Raw genomic sequence first — 25,037 nt, forward strand, 5'->3', positions numbered from 1 at the left:
AACAACAGCATAACCTGTTAATGTCTGTCCTTTCTGATCTTTGAAACATGAGCCATCCACAAAGTAATGTAGTCCATCTGTAAATGGTTCGTCTGTTAAGTCTGGTCGAGGTAATTGTTGTTTCTGTGTGTCTGCCAAACAATCGTGCGGTTCACCGTCTGTCTCAGTAGGTAGGAGCGTTGCGGGATTCAAGGTGTTGCATCTTTCAATGGTAATATGTGGCTGAGACAATAGCATTGCTGTATAAGCTATCTGTCTAGCAGGCGATAAGAATGGATCCAAACGTTTGGAATAATAGCCAACTGGTTTATTTTTATTACCATGTTGTTGTAGCTGCACACATGAATCCCTGTTTTGTGTCCACCATGAGAGTGAATGGCTTGGCATAATTGGGCAGAGATAATACTGTGGAACTCACAAGTTCTTGTTTAAGAGCTGTAAACTGTTCTTCAGCTTCTTTATTCCACTGTATTTTGTCACTCATAGCCGTTGGTATAGAATGTATTAAATCCTGCAATTTCTGCACCTTCTCTGCATAACATGGAATCCAGGCTCTGCAATAATTACAGATACCTAAGAAAGTCATCATTTCCTTTTTTGTTGGCGGTTTATGCGCTTTGCGAATAGCGTGCTTTCGATCATCTTGTATTCGTTTCCCCTCAGCTGATAGGACGTGGCCTAAATAAGTCACTTGTGGTTGCACGAACTGCAACTTTTGCTTTTTAATTTTACTTCCTGTTTCTGCCAAATGTTGCAAAAGCATCATAGTACATTTTGTACAGCTGTCTTTTGTCTTTCCTGCCACCAAAATGTCATCTACATACACCAAGATTTGTGAATCTTCTGGTGGAGTAAATGAAGATAAGCAACAATTTATTGCTTGTGTAAAAATGGTCGGACTGTCAGCAAAACCTTGAGGGAGTCTTGTATATGTGTATCTTTTCCCTTTAAATGTAAAAGCAAACCAAAATTGAGAGTCTGGATGAACAGGTACTGAGAAAAATGCATTACTGATGTCTATGACAAAGAAGTACATGTTTCCAGGACTTAATCTATTTAGCAGCGTATGTGGGTCTGGGACCAGAGGGGCACTAGTTTCTACTGCAGCATTTACTGCACGTAGGTCTTGTACCATTCGCCAATTCTGATTGTCTGCTTTTTTCACAGGATATATTGGAGTGTTACAGGATGCATATAAACATTCCCTGATGACTCCTGCTTCCAGTAATTCTGCAATAACCGGTTCAATTCCTTTTTCTGCTTCAGGTTTTAACGGATATTGTTTGATCCGTGGTCTCCAATCAGATCGTGGCTTAATTTTGACTGGCGGAATATTTTTCAACAGTCCTACATCTGTGGGTGCATTCACCCAGAGATGAGGAGGCAGTTTGGCCAATAAAGTCTCATCTTCCTGTGTCAACAACACAGATGTTGTTAAATTTCAATCGTCCAGATCTACTTCATGTATCACCGGTGTCGTCCAAGCACTTACAAACATGTATTTCCGATACAAGCCTGTGGATGGACTGAAATCCCACACCGACACTGCATCTGCTTCGTGCCAATCAGTTGCTTCCTCAGCTATTTTAGCAATTCCTCCAAGGTCCTTCCAGGACTGAGTGTCTGCCCTTATCAGTGAAATATGCGGCACAGCCTCAGGTTTTCCTCTGTACCATTTGTCTGCACTTTGGGTCAGCACTACACTACACACAGAGGTGGTTTTTCTGTCTGTGTATAGGTGTGCTACTGTCTGTAATTCTGATGGAATCTTCAGAAATCCTGCTCCATACCTTTCATCCTTTCATGGAGTGAATAGCATAGTTATGTGTAGATCTTTTGGTGACATCATTACTACATGTTCTCTGTTTTCACAGGTCATCAGACCTTCCTCCAATAATTTTTCAGTTTGTCTCAACTCCGACAGATCCAAAGAGTACTGCCAGGCCTGGGCCAAATTTGTATATACAGTAGCGGGCTGTCTCACAGCTCTCATACCACCTACTGTTGGTGTGACTCCTATAGATAAGGCAGTCATCAAATCTCATCCCAGTAAATTTACTGGACAATGGGGCGAATAAACCACAGAGACACAAGCAGTTTGGTTCATTTCAGGATCTTCAAAATTGACAAACTTCAATATTTTCTCTGAATTCACCTGTCCATTTGCAGATTTTACCCAAATGACTTCTTTTGCAAATTTAGTTCCAGGAGGTCTGTCTGTTATCACTGTCCTACATGCTCCTGTGTCACAGAGAAAATCCATGTCCTGTCCATTTACCTTTAGAGTCACCACAGGTCTTTCTTTCAGGAGTGGTAATGACCATGCTCCATGAATATCCACTGTGATTGTTATCTGTTTTTCTGGTAACTCATTAATGTTGTCACTTATTGGTGTGTTTGTTGTTACATCCAGTATCTTAATCATATCATCTGAGTCAGTGGTCACATTGTGCTTTCTAATCCATGCACTAATTTCTGGCTTCAAACCATTCAGGAGGGCTTGTTTCAGCTGATTTTGATATGCTCCCGCTTGATCATCATTATGCGGTATACCGCTGTTTGCACGGAAAACTGTCCCTAAACGCTGATTATAATCATCCACATCCTCATCTGCCTTTTGTTTACACGCATTTATTTTACCATAGTCCGCTTTCTGTTTAAACTTGTTTTTAACTCTGGTCATTAGATCGGTTATTTGAGCCTGTAACGCCGCTGCCGAATCTTCCTCATTCCCGTATGGCAGGACCGTGCCGTCTGCAGCACGTCCTGTAAATGTCCCTCTCACGGCCGTCTCATTATCTTCAGGTTTTACAAACATTACTTTCCCCTCTGACTTTCCTTTCTCCTCTTTCTTCCTCTTTATGGCCTCTACTCTCATCCATGCTTCACTGAGCCATACTTTTGCACACTCTATTTCTCCTTCCTTTCTTACTTTCCTGTTACCCTTTTTATTTGCTGCTGCAAGCTTTAACACCAAACCTTCACAATCTGGCACAACCAATTTACCTGAAAAGCCATATTTCTTTTTCCATTTAGTTATGTACTTCAGATTTTCCGGATTGCGTTTGTGCATGTATTTTTCATCACCCTGAAATAGGGGCTTATTTTCTGTGCATGTGTTTCCCATGTTGGTCACCTATTCCCCTTCACTCTGCAAAGTTCAGGTCAAGCTTCTACCCCGTGGGGCGGACCTTCCTTGGAATCCCCCTCTTTGCAGACTCGTCGGGAATATGTGAGTGTGGTGCATATGGACTTAAAATGACCTACTTTGCAGACAACGGCTCCACTTTTATCCCCTGATAAAATGGGATATCAAGCTGTCCGTGCTTCAGTCACTCACAGTCTCATTCTTTTATCATTACTGAGGAATACTCAGTCAAACAATACCACACATACAGTCCGACACCGTCACACACACACACACACACACACACACACACACACACACACACACACACACACACACACACACACACACACACACACACACACACACACACACACACACACACACACACACACACACACACACTCCCACAACCGCTCCAACTCTCACACACATACAAAATAAATTACAGATTACATCAATGATTGCAATTACAGACAAGCCCTCAATCTAAAAAAAAAAAATAATAATAATACATAAATAACACAACAAAATCCTTACAACAAAACAAAAACAGAATTTTCTCTCATTCATACCACAAACACACTTAGTTTCACTTTTGAAATAATCAATTAATTTGCGTCTCTCTAACTGCTTCTCCTGAAATTTATTCGTACTCCTCCTGTATTTCTCAACCGGATGGGGACTCTAACCCCTCCGTCACCTGTGCCGGCAGGACCGGAGACTCTAACTTCCTCCCCCGCACTTTATTCTGGATGGGGACTCTAACCCCTCCTCAACATATTTTCCTCACAGGCAGGCAGTAATTACTTACGTCAATTTGTTGCGCCCCTCATTTTGTTCGGAGGCGTCGTCAATCTACTGTGGCGAGCGGAGGTGGACGTCTATAGTCACCGGCCCGACGGAGAATTCACTCCTCAGGACTTTCCTTCGATCCCTCTAGTGGAATCGGCCGTGCACAGTCTGCGGCGTGTCTCCCTCCGTTCGCTCGAGAAGATCTGTCGATGCCCCACGTTGGGCGCCAAGAAAAAACTGTTGGGTTTGCACCCTGTTTTTAAAGAAATGAGAGGCACAAACACTGAAAAGAAACCAGTCAGAGAGAGACAAATATATATATTTTTTGCTCTGCGCAGAGGAGGAGAACAATGAAGCAGCTTGTAAGTGCTCAGCTCCAAAGCTCTCCTAAAATCTCCTCCTCTGGCCCAGCCTTTTATTTAGTTCAACATGAGAAAAAACAAACAAGGACAGTCGGGAGAGGTTACACATGAGTCATGTCTGCAAGAGGGTGATAGCAAAGCGAGGTAACAGCTGAAACCTTCCATTCCTGCAACATGAGCCTTGGCGCTCGTCAAAGCAGGATAAGGCAAAATGAAAAATAGTTTGCTCAATCATGAAGAATGCAGACAAGTCTTTCTTTCTAAAACCTCCTCTTCTCACAAAGAGGAAAAATAATAAGCATAAACTATAAGAAAATAAATAATAATAATATAAGCATAAACTAAAGAAAATAAATGATAAGAGCATGAACTATATAAAATCCTTGACAAACATCCATTTATCTATCACAGTCTTCATAGGTTTGGTTTTGTGCCTTACTTTTGTGATGCTATAAAATGCTTTACGCTGGAGGAAACAGTTCAGTAAAGCTAAGTGACGGGACAACACAGTGATTTAACTTGGAAATAGGTGTCAGACAAGGGTGTCCAGTATCCGTTTATTTATTTTTAATTACAGCTCAAATGTTTTTTCACCATATAAAATCTGGTAGGTTGGAAGGCATCTCTATTGCAGATAGAAACATTTTGTTAAGTCAGTTTGCAGATGATACAGCCATTTTTTTGAAAGATGCATTGCAGGTTAAGCCTGCAATCAATCTGATAGACACCTTTTCAAATGCATCAGGTTTATACCTCAACCTAAATAAATGTGAGTTATTTTCCTTAAAAAGTTGCGATATAACATCTTTTGATAACATACAGGTAAAAAGTAAGGTCAATTATTCAGGTGTGGTCGTAATAAAAAAATCTTCTAAACTTTGAACTGAGAATTAAGAAAGCCCCAAACAAGTTTAATCTGTGGCTGCAAAGAGACCAAAGGTTGAGCCCTTCTATCCAAAGATGAAGGAATCTTCAGATTAGTTTATGCTACTTCTTCACTTGCCTTGGACTCTAAAACGTTAAAAACAATTGATCAAATGCTTTTTTATTCTTTTATGGAAAAACATACACATTACATTCATAAATCTGTTGTTATTAATACCTGTAAGAATGGGGGTCTTAACTTTTTAGAGTTCTGCACCTTAAATTTTGTCTTTAGAATCAGTTGGTTAAAATACTCTTTCAAAAATGATTCGTCTTTATGAAATTTTATACCCAAATATGTTTTCAATCAAATTGGTGGACTCCCATTCTTGCTAGTCTGCAACTACCAAATAAACAAGATACCCTTGACATTGTCAGAATACCATAAACAAGCACTGTTATCATGGAAACTGGTCTACAAACACAACTTCTCTCCTCACTATTATTACATCTGGAATAATGGAGACATTCTGCATAACAGAAAAAGATTATTTCTACAAAATTGGTTTGACAAAAATATATTTTCAGTTTCACAACTAATCACTACCAATCAATCAATCAACTTTTTTCTTATATAGCGCCAAATCACAACAAACAGTTGCCCCAAGGCAGTGGATACTTATTGAGTCATCAAGAATTCATTAGAAAATTTTCATTTTCTGTCTCTTTAAAGGAATTTAATCAGGTTACTAAAGCTATCCCAGCTGGAGTGATGATGTTATGCAGAAATGTCTCTCCTGTAGCCATTGTCTCTGTTGTCAATCCATGTGAAACTTACTGTGGGAAAATATGCTTTGCATCTTGCAGGAATGGCAACAGAGCAACACGTGCGTTATTTCAGATAGATATGGCAACAAGGCCGGAATACATTTGTTGTTGACCTTCCATAGGAAAAGATCTGGTTACTCCCCAAAAATATGTGGTTACAAATAAAATCAAAGAGATCTCCTTTAAAATTCTCCAGAAAATTTATCCTGTGAAACATTTTATGCTTAAATTCAAAAAGGATATTGACATGAACTGTTCCTTTTGTTCTGATCATCCTGAAAGGGTTCCCCACTTATTTTGGTCCTGCACCTACACACACACATACACAAAAGTTTTGGCAAGATTGCACCAGATTTTTGTGCTATAAAATACATGGCGATTTCTGTTTGAAATACAAACATATTATTTGGTGTGTTTAAACTATTAATATCTGCAATGCTTTTTCACTGATTGACAGGCTGATATGGAATAGTTCTGCATATTGAAAGGGGAGGTGATTGTTATGTGTCGGACGCAGCTCGGAGAACCGACCAGCGTTTGAAGGACCCAGTATGAAATAAGCAGAGTACGGTACAAAGGCTAACTGAATTTAATACATAACAGTGATACAAAAAATACAAAAGAAAGTGCGGTCTGGCGTGATGCGCTCCCAGCAGCGCTAACGGTCCGGAGCCAGAAGCTGTTCGGACCCAAGGACCCCGCCGACACCCCCCAGGTGGCCGCAACAAACCGAGTCTGTGAAAGAAGGAACCATTATGTGAGTCCACACTCTACACACAGAGAGAACACTTAAAGGTGTACAAACAGCAAACACTTCCTGGCTTGATTACTAATCAGCTTCCCAACCTGCAGGCATGGAACATCCAGTTCACAAAACTCCACTGCAGTGGAAGCCGATACATGACTAACATACAGCTCAATATAAAAAGGTGTGAGGGACACCACATTTACTGACTGTATAAATGTTAGTCACAAAATCTAACGTACCTCAGGAAGTGTGCTGACGAGCGTGAGACCTCACCCCCTCCTCTTTCACAGACTGTGCATCAAACCTGGACGTTCTCTGCATCCACTGATGATGAGATGGCTCCCGAGACGACGATCTCACCCGTCTGGTCACAAGGTCGGGTCTCTGGCAAATACACACTGTATACTCCAGTCTTAAATGCCACCATGTTCCAATCCATATAGATGCACCTCAGCTGTGAGTCCTGACGAGCCGCAGGTGATCAGGGTGAGGTCCTGATAACCTCAGCAACACAGCCACTCAGTCCCAAATGCAAGCCACCTGGAAGGAAAAACAAAAGACAGAAACAAAAAGGCAGCCAGGCCCCCCAGCCATACAACAGTGATGGTCTAATGGTTAAGCATTGGGCTTGAGATCAGAAGATCCTCGGTTCAAATCCCAGCCTGACTGGAAAATCACTAAGGGCCCTTGGGCAAGGCCTTTAATCCCCTATTGCTCCTGGTGTATAGTGAGTACCTTGTATGGCAGCACCCTGACATCGGGGTGAATGTGAGGCATTATTGTAAAGCGCTTTGAGCGTCTGACGCAGATGGAAAAGCGCTATATAAATGCAGTCCATTTACCATTTATTGAAAGACTCAACTTAAGATAATGCACTTGTGTTGCAAATTGTGTTTTTTCTATGCAGCCTAGTTGTTTTTGAGTTATTGTGAACGATGTGCCTTTACTCAAGTGTGTGACAACATTTGAAGGACATCCTGTTCTCTGGCTCTGTGATTGACACACCGTCAGTGCGCCCCTGCAGCTCTTCTATTACTATCGGATACAGAAACGGTGTACGCTACTTCTAGTACTGTGAGCAATGTGCAGAGGTACTCTTGAATTGTACTGATAAAGTGTAAAATTCCCTTGTTGTTAAAAAAAAAAAAAAAAAAAAAAAAAAAACTGCGGCTGAAAAAAAAAGACAGCAGTTCCAGAACTTAAGATGACGTTTTACTGCCAAATCAAATAGCCAATCATGGTAGACACCTTCTAGCCAATCAGAGGCGAAAAGGGCGGAACCTTTCCGACCAGCCTGGGTGGTTGTTGGGCTAAACTCTCGTCATAACAACAGTAATGGCGGCCGTTGTTCGTTTCTTTCGCCGAGGAGTCAACTCGAAACGTTACTTTTCTGGTACTCAGAGTGCTGTCGGGACTACTCTGTTGAGGTTCTCCCCGAGCTGCAGTTCTCACCCGAAAACACAACGAAGACATGCGGCTCATTTTACCTTCTATCCGGGTTCCGTTCCAACTCAACACGGTGAGGCTGGTAGCCGGCTAACGACAGTTAGCTGCTTTTAAATATCGTTTCAGGTGGAAAAAAATCTTCGAAACCCTGCTTTATTTTCAGCCATATTTAGGAGCTACTTAGACTTTAATTTGACATGTTGTTGGTTTGTCTCCTGACAGCTCACACGCAGATTTTGGCCGTTTTAAATCGATTCACTTAACATCCATTTTAAAGTCATTTTAAATCCATCATCTTCCTGTTTATGTGACTTTATCATAATGTCTCCAGTTTTTCAAAGTGACTCTGGCCTCAGATCAAAATCTCCATTTCAAGGTCCCAAAGGTCAGAATTGAGATTCCATCACTTGGGGTCAGAAAGACTTATCAAAATTCATATATAAATATCTGATTGTATATTCCGCATTATATACACCAAACATGCAATATCATTTAATAATTTCTTAGTGTTGTTAAAGAACGTGTACAGTAGTACATAGAAGCACATGTCAAAAAATATAAAAAATATAACACAATGCTAAAATACCCTCAGCTCTATGAGCGTTGTTATTTATAATTTGCAGTTGTTTAATTGGTATCATGTAATATTACTTATACATTTATTGTTAATTACATTAATTATTAAGATCCTGTCTTATTAATCACTGCAGCGATGTTATCATGTTACAACAGCATTTCCAGTTTTAGAAATATTTATTTCTCACTAGTTTTTACATAATATATGATAAAGGTATTATATTTAGCCAAAAACGTAGCGAAGTGAGCAGCTAGCAGCACCAGGAAGTGAGATCACCATGCTAACATCTGTGAGATTGTACCATAAAAATAGGAACAAAATGTGACCTTTTGACCTCTTAAAATAGGTCCAGGTTAGCCATCTTAGAACTTGTCCAAGGTCTGTGCCCCAAGAATTTTTCCTGTGAATTTTAAGACCCTGGCAGTAACAGGACTGGACTTATGGTGACCTCAGATGGACGCAAAGTCTTCGCAATACCTGATGGTCATAATTGATGGCCTCAGGTAAAAATTGTCCTAATTAATTTTAAATGAAACATCTGGTGAGAGAATCATTCTTTGAATTTTTGCTAACATACAACAATGGAAACAAAAAATAGACAATTTGAGGTTTAAAATGCCCCCCCCCCCCCAAAAAAAACCTAACAAAAACAAAATGTTGTTTTGTCCAGATGATGGCTTGAAAAATTTTTGTCTTACAAAAAGTTAAAACTGATAACTTGCAAGCTATACAAATGCGTGAAAATAGCATATAACATGATACGGTACTTCTAGAAAGTATTCACAGCACTTCACTTTTTCCACTCGTTTATGTTAGATTGTGTTACAGCCTTATTGCAAAATTGATGAAATTAATTTTTTCCTATACACACACTATATATTTATGTGTGTGTATGTATGTATGTATGTATGTATGTATGTATGTATGTATATATATATATATATATATGCGGTATTGTATCACTTCCTGTTCCGGAGCACAGGGGTGTTTTGCTGTATCTGTTAGCTGTTTAATCTGCGTAGTTAGATTGATCTAGATAACTAGATAACGATTTATTTCACAGTGTAATCTTCATGTGCCTTAACTAAAGCACTCTCTCTGCTGAATCACCTCTAAATTATTTACACATTATTCACTTTGTGTGTTTTAGGAATCCGGTAGCTTAGTGCAGCTATTAGCTCTTAGCCGGTTTAGCATGACAGCTTCTCCTGTCTCTCCCACACTTTTCTGCGCTGGGTGTGAAATGTTTAGTTATTCCTTGGCCTGCTTTAGCAGTAACGGTACTTGTAATAAGTGTAGCTTGTTCGTAGCTTTGGAGGCCAGGCTGGGCGAATTGGAGACTCGGCTCTGCACCTTGGAAAATCTTACAGCGAGCCAGGCCCCTGGAGTTGGTGTGCACCAAGGTAGCTTAGCCACCGTTAGTTCCCCTCCAGCGGATCCCGAGCAGCCGGGAAAGCAGGCTGGCTGGGTGACTGTGAGGAAGAAGCATAGTTCTAAACAGAAGCCCCCTGTACACCACCAATCCGTTCACATTTCTAACCGTTTTTCCCCACTCGGCGACACACCCGCTGAGGATCAAACTCTGGTTATTGGCGACTCTGTTTTGAGAAATGTGAAGTTAGTGACACCAGCAACCATAGTCAAATGTCTTCCGGGGGCCAGAGCAGGCGACATTGAAGGAAATTTGAAACTGCTGGCTAAGGCTAAGCGTAAATTTGGTAAGATTGTAATTCATGTCGGCAGTAATGACACCCGGTTACGCCAATCGGAGGCCACTAAAATTAATATTGAATCGGTGTCTAACTTTGCAAAAACAATGTCGGACTCTGTAGTTTTCTCTGGGCTCCTCCCCAATCGGACCGGGAGTGACATGTTTAGCTGCATGTTCTCCTTGAATTGCTGGCTGTCTGAGTGGTGTCCAAAAAATGAGGTGGGCGTCATAGATAATTGGCAAAGTTTCTGGGGAAAACCTGGTCTTGTTAGGAGAGACGGCATCCATCCCACTTTGGATGGAGCAGCTCTCATCTCTAGAAATCTGGCCAATTTTATTAAACCCTCCAAACCGTGACTATCCAGGGTTGGGACCAGGAAGCAGAGTTGTAGTCTTACACACCTCTCTGCAGCTTCTCTCCCCCTGCCATCCCCCCAATACCCCATCCCCGTGGAGACGGTGCCTGCTCCTAGACCACCAATAACCAGTAAAAATCTATTTAAGCATAAAAATTCAAAAAGAAAAAATAATATAGCACCTTGAACTGCTCCACAGACTAAAACAGTTAAATGTGGTCTATTAAACATTAGGTCTCTCTCTTCTAAGTCCCTGTTAGTAAATTATATAATAATTGATCAACATATTGATTTATTCTGCCTTACAGAAACCTGGTTACAGCAGGATGATTATGTTAGTTTAAATGAGTCAACACTCCCGAGTCACACTAACTGTCAGAATGCTCGAAGCACAGGTCGAGGAGGAGGATTAGCAGCAATCTTCCACTCCAGCTTATTAATTAATCAAAGACCCAGACAGAGCTTTAATTCATTTGAAAGCTTGACTCTTAGTCTTGTCCATCCAAACTGGAAGTCTGAAAAACCAGTTTTATTTGTTATTATCTATCGTCCACCTGGTCGTTACTGTGAGTTTCTCTGTGAATTTTCAGACCATTTATCTGATTTAGCGCTTAGCTCAGATAAGATAATTATAGTGAGTGATTTTTAACATCCACATAGATGCTGAGAATGACAGCCTCAACACTGCATTTAATCTATTATTAGACTCTATCGGCTTTGCTCAAAAAGTAAATGAGTCCACCCACCACTTTAATCATATTTTAGATCTTGTTCTGACTTATGGTATGGAAATAGAAGACTTAACAGTATTCCCTGAAAACTCCCTTCTGTCTGATCATTTTTTAATAACATTTACATTTACCCTGATGGACTACCCTGCAGTGGGGAATAAGTTTCATTACACTAGAAGTCTTTCAGAAAGCGCTGTAACTAGGTTTAAGGATATGATTCCTTCTTTATGTTCTCTAATGTCATATACCAACACAGAGCAGAGTAGCTACCTAAACTCTGTAAGGGAGTTAGAGTATCTCGTCAATAGTTTTACATCCTCATTGAAGACAACTTTGGATGCTGTAGCTCCTCTGAAAAAGAGAGCTTTAAATCAGAAGTGTCTAACTCCGTGGTATAACTCACAAACTCGTAGCTTAAAGCAGATAACCCGTAAGTTGGAGAGGAAATGCTGTCTCACTAATTTAGAAGATCTTCACTTAGCCTGGAAAAAGAGTTTGTTGCTCTATAAAAAAGCCCTCCGTAAAGCTAGGACATCTTTCTACTCATCACTAATTGAAGAAAATAAGAACAACCCCAGGTTTCTTTTCAGCACTGTAGCCAGGCTGACAAAGAGTCAGAGCTCTATTGAGCTGAGTATGCCATTAACTTTAACTAGTAATGACTTCATGACTTTCTTTGCTAACAAAATTTTGACTATTAGAGAAAAAATTACTCATAACCATCCCAAAGATGTATCGTTATCTTTGGCTGCTTTCAGTGATGCCGGTATTTGGTTAGACTCTTTCTCTCCGATTGTTCTGTCTGAGTTATTTTCATTAGTTACTTCATCCAAACCATCAACATGTTTATTAGACCCCATTCCTGCCAGGCTGCTCAAGGAAGTCCTACCATTATTTAATGCTTCAATCTTAAATATGATCAATCTATCTTTGTTAGTTGGTTATGTACCACAGGCCTTTAAGGTGGCAGTAATTAAACCATTACTTAAAAAGCCATCACTTGACCCAGCTATCTTAGCTAATTATAGGCCAATCTCCAACCTTCCTTTTCTCTCAAAGATTCTTGAGAGGGTAGTTGTAAAAGAGCTAACTGATCACCTGCAGAGGAATGGTCTATTTGAAGAGTTTCAGTCAGGTTTTAGAATTCATCATAGTACAGAAACAGCATTAGTGAAGGTTACAAATTATCTTCTTATGGCTTCGGACAGTGGACTTATCTCTGTGCTTGTTCTGTTGGACCTCAGTGCTGCTTTTGATACTGTTGACCATAAAATTTTATTACAGAGATTAGAGCATGTCATAGGTATTAAAGGCACTGCGCTGCGGTGGTTTGAATCATATTTGTCTAATAGATTACAGTTTGTTCATGTAAATGGGGAATCTTCTTCACAGACTAAAGTTAATTATGGAGTTCCACAAGGTTCTGTGCTAGGACCAATTTTATTCACTTTATACATGCTTCCCTTAGGCAGTATTATTAGACGGTATTGCTTAAATTTTCATTGTTACGCAGATGATACCCAGCTTTATCTATCCATGAAGCCAGAGGATACACACCAATTAGCTAAACTGCAGGATTGTCTTACAGACATAAAGACATGGATGACCTCTAATTTCCTGCTTTTAAACTCAGATAAAACTGAAGTTATTGTACTTGGCCCCACAAATCTTAGAAGCATGGTGTCTAACCAGATCGTTACTCTGGATGGCATTTCCCTGATCTCTAGTAGTGCTGTGAGAAATCTTGGAGTCATTTTTGATCAGGATATGTCATTCAAAGTGCATATTAAACAAATATGTAGGACTGCCTTTTTGCATTTACGCAATATCTCTAAAATCAGAAAGGTCTTGTCTCAGAGTGATGCTGAAAAACTAATTCATGCATTTATTTCCTCTAGGCTGGACTATTGTAATTCATTATTATCAGGTTGTCCTAAAAGTTCCCTAAAAAGCCTTCAGTTGGTTCAGAATGCTGCAGCTAGAGTACTGACGGGGACTAGCAGGAGAGAGCATATCTCACCCGTTTTGGCCTCTCTTCATTGGCTTCCTGTTAATTCTAGAATAGAATTTAAAATTCTTCTTCTTACTTATAAGGTTTTGAATAATCAGGTCCCATCTTATCTTAGGGACCTCGTAGTACCATATTACCCCATTAGAGCGCTTCGCTCTCAGACTGCGGGCTTACTTGTAGTTCCTAGGGTTTATAAGAGTAGAATGGGAGGCAGAGCCTTCAGCTTTCAGGCTCCTCTCCTGTGGAACCAGCTCCCAATTCAGATCAGGGAGACAGATACCCTCTCTACTTTTAAGATTAGGCTTAAAACTTTCCTTTTCGCTAAGGCTTATAGTTAGGGCTGGATCGGGTGACCCTGGACCATCCCTTGGTTATGTTGCTTTAGACGTAGACTGTGGGGGGGTTCCCATGATGCACTGTTTCTTTCTCTTTTTGCTCCGTATGCATCACTCTGCATTTAATCATTAGTGATCGATCTCTGCACCCCTTCTCGGCATGTCTTTTTCCTGGTTCTTTCCCTCAGCCCCAACTAGTCTCAGCAGAAGACTGCCCCTCCCTGAGCCTGGTTCTGCTGGAGGTTTTCTTCCTGTTAAAAGGGAGTTTTTCCTTCCCACTGTGGCCAAGTGCTTGCTCATAGGGGGTCGTTTTGACCGTTGGGGTTTTTCATAATTATTGTATGGCCTTGCCTTACAATATGGAGCGCCTTGGGGCAACTGTTTGTTGTGATTTGGCGCTATATAAGAAAAAAGTTGATTGATTGATTGATTGATTCTTCAATGCCATATACCAACACAGTGCAGAGTAGCTACCTAAACTCTGTGAGTGAGATAGATTATCTCGTCAGTAGCTTTACATCCTCATTGAGCACAACTTTGGATGCTGTAGCTCCTCTGAAAAAGAGAGCCTTAAATCAGAAATGCTTGACTCCGTGGTATAACCCACAAACTCGCAGCTTAAAGCAGATAACCCATAAGCTGGAGAGGAAATGGCGTCTCACTAATTTAGAAGATCTTCATTTAGCCTGGAAAAAGAGTCTGTTGCTCTATAAAAAAGCCCTCCGTAAAGCTAGGTCATCTTACTATTCATCACTAATTGAAGAAAATAAGAACTACCCCAGGTTTCTTTTCAGCACTGTAGCCAGGCTGACAAAGAGTCAGAGCTCTATTGAGCCGAGTATTCCTTTAACTAGCATTGACTTCGTGACTTTCTTTGCAAATAAAATTTTAACTATTAGAGAAAAAAATTATTCATAACCATCCCAAAGACATATCTTTATGTTTGGCTGCCTTCAGTAATGCTGGTATTTGGTTAGACTCTTTCTCTCCGATTGTTCTGTCTGAGTTATTTTCATTAGTCACTTCCTCCAAACCATCAACATGTCTATTAGACCCCATACCTACCAGGCTGCTCAAGGAAGCCCTACCATTAGTTAATGCTTCAATCTTAAATATGATCAATCTATCTTTATTAGTTGGCTATGTACCACAGGCTTTTAAGGTGGCAGTAATTAAACCATTACTTAAAAAGCCATCACTTGACCCAGCTATCTTAGCTAATTATAGGCCAATATCCAACCTTCCTTTTCTCTCAAAAATTCTTGAAAGGGTAGTTGTAAAACAGCTAACCAATCATCTGCAGAGGAATGGTCTATTTGAAGAGTTTCAGTCAGGTTTCAGAATTCATCATAGTACAGAAACAGCATTAGTGAAGGTTACAAATGATCATCTTATGGCCTCAGACAGTGGACTCATCTCTGTTTGTCCTGTTAGACCTCAGTGCAGCTTTTATACTGTTGACCATAAAATTTTATGACAGAGATTAGAGCATGCCATAGGTATTAAAGGCACTGCGTTGCAGTAGTTTGAATCATATTTATCTAATAGATTACAATTTGTTCATGTAAATGGGGAGTCTTCTTCACAGACTAAGGTTAATTATGGAGTTCCACAAGGTTCTGTGCTAGGACCAATTTTATTCACTTTATACATGTTTCCCTTAGGCAGTGTTATTAGAAAGCATTGCTTAAATTTTCATTGTTACGCAGATGATACCCAGCTTTATCTATCCATGAATCCAGAGGACACACACCAATTAGTTAAACTGCAGGAATGTCTTTCAGACATAAAGACATGGATGACCTCTAATTTCCTGCTTTTAAACTCAGATAAAACTGAAGTTATTGTACTTGGCCCCACAAATCTTAGAAACATGGTGTCTTACCAGATCCTTACTCCGGATGGCATTACCCTGACCTCCAGTAATACTGTGAGAAATCTTGGAGTCATTTTTGATCAGGATATGTCCTTCAATGCGCATATTAAGCAAATATGTAGGACTGCTTTTTTTGCATTTGTGCAATATCTCTAAAATTAGAAAGGTCTTGTCTCAGAGTGATGCTGAAAAGCTAATTCATGCATTTATTTCTTCTAGGCTGGACTACTGTAATTCATTATTATCAGGTTGTCCTAAAAGTTCCCTGAAAAGCCTTCAGTTAATTCAAAATGCTGCAGCGAGATTACTGACAGGGACTAGAAGGAGAGAGCATATTTCACCCATATTGGCCTCTCTTCATTGGCTCCCTGTTAATTCCAGAATAGAATTTAAAATTCTTCTTCTTACTTATAAGGTTTTGAATAATCAGGTCCCATCTTATCTTAGGGACCTCTTAGTACCATATCACCCCAATAGAGAGCTTTTCTCTCAGACTGCAGGCTTACTTGTAGTTCCTAGGGTTTGTAAGAGTAGAATGGGAGGCAGAGCCTTCAGCTTTCAGGCTCCTCTCCTGTAGAACCAGCTCCCAATTCAGATCAGGGAGACAGACACCCTCTCTACTTTTAAGATTAGGCTTAAAACTTTCCTTTTTGAAAAAGCTTATAGTTAGGGCTGGATCAGGTGACCCTGAACCATCCATTAGTTATGCTGCTATAGACTTAGACTGCTGGGGGGGTTCCCATGATGCACTGAGTGTTTCTTTGTCTTTTTGCTCTGTATGCACCACTCTGCATTTAATCATTAGTGATTGATCTCTGCTCTCTTCCACAGCATGTCTTTTTCCAGATTCTCTCCCCTCAGCCCCAACCAGTCCCAGCAGAAGACTGCCCCTCCCTGAGCCTGGTTCTGCTGGAGGTTTCTTCCTGTTAAAAGGGAGTTTTTCCTTCCCACTGTCGCCAAGTGCTTGCTCACAGGGGGTTGTTTTGACCGTTGTGGTTTTTCTGTAATTATTGTGTGGCTTTTGCCGTACAATATAAAGCGCCTTGGGGCAACTGTTTGTTGTGATTTGGCGCTATATAAATAAAATTGATTTGATTTGATATGTATATATATATATATATATATATATATATATATATATATATACACATATATATATACCACATTTCTCCATGTAATGTGGAGTTGCGTCAGGAAGGGCATCCAGCATAAAACCTGTGCCAGTTCAACATGCAGATCCACCTTGGATTTGCTGTGGCGACCCCGAGTGCAAACAAGGGAGCAGCCGAAGGGACTTACTTGAGTATATACAACCCCTGGCAAAAATTATGGAATCACTGGCCTCGGAGGATGTTCATTCAGTTGTTTAATTTTGTAGAAAAAAAGCAGATCACAGACATGACACAAAACTAAAGTCATTTCAAATGGCAACTTTCTGGCTTTAAGAAACACTATAAGAAATCAGGAAAAAAAATTGTGGCAGTCAGTAACGGTTACTTTTTTAGACCAAGTAGAGGGAAAAAAAAATATGGAATCACTCAATTCTGAGGAAAAAATTATGGAATCATGAAAAACAAAAACGCTCCAACACATCACTAGTATTTTGTTGCACCACCTCTGGCTTTTATAACAGCTTGCAGTCTCTGAGGCATGGACTTAATGAGTGACAAACAGTACTCTTCATCAATCTGGCTCCAACTTTCTCTGATTGCTGTTGCCAAATCAGTTTTGCAGGTTGGAGCCTTGTCATGGACCATTTTCTTCAACTTCCACCAAAGATTTTCAATTGGATTAAGATCCAGACTATTTGCAGGCCATGACATTGACCCTATATGTCTTTTTGCAAGGAATGTTTTCACAGTTTTTGCTCTATGGCAAGATGCATTATCATCTTGAAAAATGATTTCATCATCCCCAAACATCCTTTCAATTGATGGGATAAGAAAAGTGTCCAAAATATCAACATAAACTTGTGCATTTATTGATGATGTAATGACAGCCATCTCCCCAGTGCCTTTACCTGACATGCAGCCCCATATCATCAATGACTGTGGAAATTTACATGTTCTCTTCAGGCAGTCATCTTTATAAATCTCATTTGAACGGTACCAAACAAAAGTTCCAGCATCATCACCTTGCCCAATGCAGATTCAAGATTCATCACTGAATATGACTTTCATCCAGTCATCCACAGTCCACGATTGCTTTTCCTTAGCCCGTTGTAACCTTGTTTTTTTCTGTTTAGGTGTTAATGATGGCTTTCGTTTAGCTTTTCTATATGTAAATCCCATTTCCTTTAGGTGGTTTCTTACAGTTCGGTCACAGACGTTGACTCCAGTTTCCTCCCATTCGTTCCTCATTTGTTTTGTTGTGCATTTTTGATTTTTGAGACGTATTGCTTTTAGTTTTCTGTCTTGACGCTTTGATGTCTTCCTTGGTCTACCAGTATGTTTGCCTTTAACAACCTTCCCATGTTGTGTGTATTTGGTCCAGAGTTTAGACACAGCTGACTGTGAACAACCAACATCTTTTGCAACATTGTGCGATGATTTACCCTCTTTTAAGAGTTTGATAATCCTCTCCTTTGTTTCAATTGACATCTCTCGTGTTGGAGCCATGATTCATGTCAGTCCACTTGGTGCAACAGCTCTACAAGGTGTGATCACTCCTTTTTAGATGTGGACTAACGAGCAGATCTGATTTGATGCAGGTGTTAGTTTTGGGGATGAAAATTTACAGGGTGATTCCATAATTTATTCCTCAGAATTGAGTGAGTCCATATTTTTTTCCCTCTGCTTGGTCTAAAAAATTAACCTTTACTGACTGCCACAATTTTTTTTTCTTGATTTCTTATAGTGTTTCTTAAAGCCAGAAAGTTGCCAGTGAGGCTTCATCACGGCTTTGCTTTGCGCCATGCGGCACCGCCGCACGCGCGGAATTCCTCCGCACGTCTGTCTCAATGTGCCGAAAAAGTGCTGATGTCCACGACTTTTCACAATTCTTTGTGCTAGTCAGACGACGTCCTGGATAAAACACAGTGTCCAGTTTGGAAATGAACGGCACATTCCACTGTTACAGGAGTTTTTGTCATGGAAATAGGAGCGGAGGCTTCGCGCATTGCGGCGGTGCCGCATGGCGCAAAGCAACGCCGTGATGAAGCCTCACGGGACATGTTCTGGCATGTCCAGGCACATCTACAATTTCTCGGATAATCACTCGATGGAAAAACCGCTGACAGCTGTCTTAACGCCATCTCAGAGCCATCCTGTGAGACCAAAATGGAGGTGGTTTTGTCTCGCTCCAGTAGCGAATCCTTCGTGCGAAGCCTCCGCTCGGCTTTCCATGACAAAATCTCTTGTTAAAAGTGAAATCTGCCGGAAAATGGTTGATGTCCAGCTCTTGTGATAACCAGAGAAATGGCACACGATGGTCACAGATCCAGACAGCCATGTGTTTAGAAATGAAATGGTCGTTCAGCCTGTCGATGGTGGCTTCGGAGCGCGGCGCGCCCCACAGCCGCTGGGGGCCGTCCTTAAAGCGACAGTAACACTCCTTATTCTCTACCAAGCCCGTAACATTTTCACCGAAAGCCAGATAAGTTTTTCTAATGGTTTCCAGCTGCCAGTCTCTAACAGTTTCTGAAAAAATTCTGATGGGAAAAAAAGCCCAAATCATTCCGCCATTTCCTGGCAATGAAACGACGACGAGGGGGCTGGACCCCTCCTCACTCAAAGCCTGCTCACAGGCAAATGACGCAACCGACAGGCGTGGAAAAACTCACGCATGCGCACGAGGGTTCAAGCTTGTCTGACGCAATCACACGTGATTCTTGTCGGATTTTCATTGTCATGGAAATGGCTGAGCGACTGGAGCAGCGCTGAATCAAATTTTTCCAGAAACTGTGAGAGACAGCCAGGTGGAAACCATTCGGAAGATTCAGACAGCTTTCGGTGAGGATACTCTGGGCGTCACACAGATTAAGGACCATTACAACCGGATTAAAGGCGGCCCACAGCGGCGGAGGATGCGCCGCGCTCCGAGCGTCCATCGACAGGCTGAAACGACCAGATCATTTCCAAAGTGAAGGCTGTGTTGGTCCAGGACGTCGTCTGACTACCAGAGAAATTGCAGAAGAGATGTACATTAGCACTTTTGTGGCACATTCCACTGTTACAGGAGATTTTGTAATGAAAGACGTGCAGAGGAATTCGCGCGTCGGGACGGAGCCGCAATGGTGCACAACAAAAAGCATGTCCGTGTTGGAAGGCTCACAGGACAAGTTGTGACATGCCCAGCTGTTACACAATTTCTCTGATACTCACTCAACTGAAAAGCCACCCAAAACTGTCTGAATCTTCTGAATGGTTTCCAACATGGATGTGCTTTTTGTTGTGCACCATTGTGGCTCCGTCCCGACGCGCGAATTCCTCCGCACGTCTTTCATTACAAAATCTCGTCCTTAATCTGTGTGATGCCCAGAGTATCCTCACCGAAAGCCATCTAAATCTTCCGAATGGTTTCCACCATCCTGGATGAAAACCTGCTCCAGAGCACTCTGGACCTCAGACTGGGGCGATGGTTCATCTTTCAGCAGGACAATGACCCAAAGCACACAGCCAAGATATCAAAGGAGTGGCTTCAGGACAACTCTATGAATGTCCTTGAGTGGCCCAGCCAGAGCCCAGACCTGAATCTGATTGAACATCTCTGGAGAGATCTGAAAATGTCTGTGCACCGACGCTTCCCATCCAACCTGATGGAGCTTGAGAGGTGCTATAAAGAGGAATGGGCCAAACTGCCCAAAGACAGGTGCACCAAGTTTGTGACATCATATTCAAGAAGACTTGAGGCTGTAATTGCTGCCAAAGGTACATCAAAGTAGTGAGCAAAGGCTGTGAATACTTATGGGCACATGATTTCTCTCTTTTTTTTTTTTAATAAATTAGCAAAAAAAAAAAATAATAATAATAATAAAACTTTTTTCATGCTGTCATTTTGGGGTGTTGTGTGTAGAATTTTGAGGGAAAAATTTTATTTAATCAGTTTTGGAATAAGGCTGTAATGTAAGAAAATGTGGAAAAAGTGAAGCGCTGTGAATACTTTTTGGCTGCATCATATTTATCTATGCCAAAACGTGATCCTGTAGCACCTGAATGCTATTTTTGAACCTGGTTGAATAAAGACATTGAAGTCTGGGATCATGTGCACTGCTGTGCATCCACCAATCAATCAATTTTCAATCAATCAATTTTTTTTATATATAGCGCCAAATCACAACAAACAGCTGCCCCAAGGCGCTTTATATTGTAAGGCAAGGCCATACAATAATTATGTAAAACCCCAACGGTCAAAACGACCCCCTGTGAGCAAGCACTTGGCTACAGTGGGGAAGGAAAAACTCCCTTTTAACAGGAAGAAACCTCCAGCAGAACCAGGCTCAGGGAGGGGCAGTCTTCTGCTGGGACTGGTTGGGGCTGAGGGAGAGAACCAGGAAAAAAGACATGCTGTGGAGGGGAGCAGAGATCGATCACTAATGATTAAATGCAGATTGGTGCATACAGAGCAAAAAGAGAAAGAAACAGTGCATCATGGGAACCCCCCAGCAGTCTAGCTCTATAGCAGCATAACTAAGGGATGGTTCAGGTCACCTGATCCAGCCCTAACTATAAGCTTTAGCAAAAAGGAAAGTTTTTAAGCCTAATCTTAAAAGTAGAGAGGGTGTCTGTCTCCCTGATCTGAATTGGGAGCTGGTTCCACAGGAGAGGAGGCCTGAAAGCTGAAGGCTCTGCCTCCCATTCTACTCTTACAAACCCTAGGAACTACAAGTAAGCCTGCAGTCTGAGAGCGAAGTGCTCTATTGGGGTGATATGGTACTACGAGGTCCCTAAGATAAGATGGGACCTGATTATTCAAAACCTTATAAGTAAGAAGAAGAATTTTAAATTCTATTCTAGAATTAACAGGAAGCCAATGAAGAGAGGCCAATATGGGGTGAGATATGCTTCTCTCCTTCTAGTCCCCCGTCAGTACTCTAGCTGCAGCATTTTGAATTAACTGAAGGCTTTTTAGGGAACTTTTAGGACAACCTGATAATAATGAATTACAATAGTCCAGCCTAGAGGAAATAAATGCATGAATTAGTTTTTCAGCATCACTCTGAGACAAGACCTTTCTGATTTTAGAGATATTGCGTAAATGCAAAAAAGCAGTCCTACATATTGTTTAATATGCGCTTTGAATGACATATCCTGATCAAAAATGACTCCAAGATTTCTCACAGTATTACTAGAGGTCAGGGTAATGCCATCCAGAGTAAGGATCTGGTTAGACACCATGTTTCTAAGATTTGTGGGGCCAAGTACAATAACTTCAGTTTTATCTGAGTTTTAAAAGCAGGAAATTAGAGGTCATCCATGTCTTTATGTCTGTAAGACAATCCTGCAGTTTAGCTAATTGGTGTGTGTCCTCTGGCTTCATGGATAGATAAAGCTGGGTATCATCTGCGTAACAATGAAAATTTAAGCAATACTGTCTAATAATACTGCCTAAGGGAAGCATGTATAAGTGAATAAAATTGGTCCTAGCACAGAACCTTGTGGAACTCCATAATTAACTTTAGTCTGTGAAGAAGATTCCCCATTTACATGAACAAATTGTAATCTATTAGACAAATATGATTCAAACCACCGCAGCGCAGTGCCTTTAATACCTATGGCATGCTCTAATCTCTGTAATAAAATTTTATGGTCAACAGTATCAAAAGCAGCACTGAGGTCTAACAGAACAAGCACAGAGATGAGTCCACTGTCCGAAGCCATAAGAAGATCACACTGTGTAACCGCCTTGGGTCCTGAATTACAACCACCTCAGGCCGATCTATCTCTACCTTTTGAAAGTAGCCATCTATGTGTCGCAGCTATGTCAAATGGGACTGTAAAGCCGGGCTGTTCTGGTCACTGAGCAATATATTTTGCTGTGACTGAATCTTGTTCAGAATAATCAGTGACTAGATCAGTGTTATGTCGCTGTAGTTATTGCAATTCAGGCAAGAAAAGTCCTTTGTTCTTCATAACACCCAGTCTGTGAGGATGTTACAAGAACTTTTCAGATCAGCGTGACAGCACATTTGTGCAAAATCATTGGAGTTTAATATTTCACTCCACTGATATACATAGATTAATATTTTCAACATTATTATTCCAAGATCTTTCATGAATGGTGTCCCCCTGTGATCACCAAAGCTTAGGAGGCTGTCAGGAAGACAAATAGCAACTACCAGTAACTTTTCTTCACCACTGCTTTGCTCAAATACTCATGGAAAGACTGACGACTTGGTGTCAAGAGATCATACCAAAATGACACTTTCAGTGATTTCATGCCCTATAGCATATCCCACATAGCTTTTGAGTGATGGCAAAACAGAATGACTGATAATCAGGACCTGGGGCTTGTCAGTTATCAAGCCCAGTGATCAACATTTTAGGATTTTTGTGGTCTTTTAAAACACAATTGCAGATTAAATACATTCATTCAAAATGCACTACCTTTACCCAAATACATCCATCCACCTCTAGTCACCACTCTGTGGTATCAAGCAATCAGCCGGTCCTTTTTGTGAGTAATTGATTTACGGTTTTATGATCACTGCTATCATTTATTTTTTATGGTCATTTTTCATCAAAAACCTTGTAGGTCCAACCCAGAAGATGAACCTGTTCCAGTCTGTTACAAGTGCCTTAGACAACACTCTTGCCACTGATCCTACTGCAGGTATGAGTATTATAAAAAAAACATGTTATTGATGAAGATGCATCTAAAGTGGCTTTATGTTATCAGGAGAAAATCTTGAACGTCAACCCAGTTACAGTCCAAAACAGTTTCTCAGTTTGTAAATTACATTTTGACTTTTTAGTCTTTCAAAGTAATCTGATAAGTCCAATGTTGCTGTACTGTACAGCCACTGTACAGTGCATTTCTGTGTTATTACATTTCAAATTCCACAGTATCTCGGTTGATGATTTTTTTTAAATTTGGACAATAATCATTTTCTGTCACTTTGCATGTTCTGTTTGTATTTATTCTTGGCAGAGAAACATAAATTCTAAACGTGTAAATTCCATCATCTGAAGGATTATTTGGCATATTTGATGTCTTTTTTCCCACAATTTTTAGTATTTGGTTGTCTATGTGTCTGCAGTCATCTTTGGAGAAGATGTGGCGTTCGGTGGTGTCTTCCGATGCACAGTGGGTCTAAGAGACAAATACGGTAAAAAGCTTTCGCTGTGTTTTCTGGCCCCTCCTGCTGTGTGTGTGTCTGCGCTTCAATCTGCTATGTATGGTTTTATCACTAGGCGGCAGCAAAGTATTTAGAAGAGCTTCAACCTCTTCACTGCCAGGTTATTTTACTGCTCACTGTTCACCAGGACCACATGGAGCTGTTTGCATTTTGTTATTGTGCTTCATTGGATGTCTTTAGTATGAAAAGTACTAAAACTGTTGATGTGTTAGACTCAGCCAACTGTACATTTGGTACATATACATTTTACGAAGATTTCAGACACTTTTGTTTTTAAAAAAAGACAATTATTTCAAACAGTGTCCTGAAAATCATAAGACAATTGGATTGTATTTAATCAGGCTTTTACACTCTGTGAGCTGTAATTCCTGTCATAAAATGTTCCATCATCACATAAGATATTTTTTTTTTAAGTCTGCAGTATTTGTTTCTTTATGTACTTTGCAGATGGACTGTAACTCTCTTTATAACTCCATGAAGTGTTATTTTTTTTTCTATTAGCATGTTAATGTGCTGTTGGTGCTGCCAACCTCACATATTGAATCATTTATAATAAATCATATACACTTTAGAACGTGTGGAAGCAGTTAATTTTTGGCTCCTACTTAACATTTAGGAGCCAATCATAGTTTGGGATGAACTCAGGGCTGTTAAAACTTTACTCACTCACTCATCTTCAACTGCTGTCCCAGCAGTCACAGGGTGTGAAGCGGGTTCACCCTGGAGAGGACGCCAGTCTGTCACAGGGATGCATACAGAAAACAAACACATTCACACCTACAGACAGTTTTAAAGTTTCCAGTCCATCTAACCTGCATGTCTTTGGATGTGGGAGGAAGCTGGAACACCCGGAGGGAACCCACACAAACACGGGGAGAACATGCAAAGTCCACACAGAAAGACCGCAGGTGGGAATTGATCCTATGACCTTCTTGCTGTGAGGCAACAGTGCTAACCACTAAGCCACCATGTTG

The 25,037-nt window shown here is 40.7% G+C and overlaps 1 protein-coding gene across 2 annotated transcripts in view; it reads left to right on the plus strand.

Annotated features, from left to right (window-relative positions):
- The first annotated feature begins 8,027 nt into the window (after positions 1-8,027).
- bckdhb (branched chain keto acid dehydrogenase E1 subunit beta) overlaps positions 8,028-25,037 on the plus strand; it is a 156,085-nt gene continuing 139,075 nt past the window's right edge. For both annotated transcript variants that reach the window (XM_034175413.1, XM_034175412.1), the window contains exons 1-3: positions 8,028-8,243; positions 23,460-23,537; positions 23,965-24,033. In XM_034175413.1, coding sequence (XP_034031304.1) covers positions 8,060-8,243; positions 23,460-23,537; positions 23,965-24,033 — 331 coding nt within the window. In that variant the 5' untranslated portion in view covers positions 8,028-8,059. The remainder of the gene's footprint in view (positions 8,244-23,459; positions 23,538-23,964; positions 24,034-25,037) is intronic.

The sequence above is a fragment of the Thalassophryne amazonica genome, chromosome 7 (genome assembly GCF_902500255.1).
Source record: "Thalassophryne amazonica chromosome 7, fThaAma1.1, whole genome shotgun sequence".
NCBI classification, from domain to species: Eukaryota; Metazoa; Chordata; class Actinopteri; order Batrachoidiformes; family Batrachoididae; genus Thalassophryne; species Thalassophryne amazonica.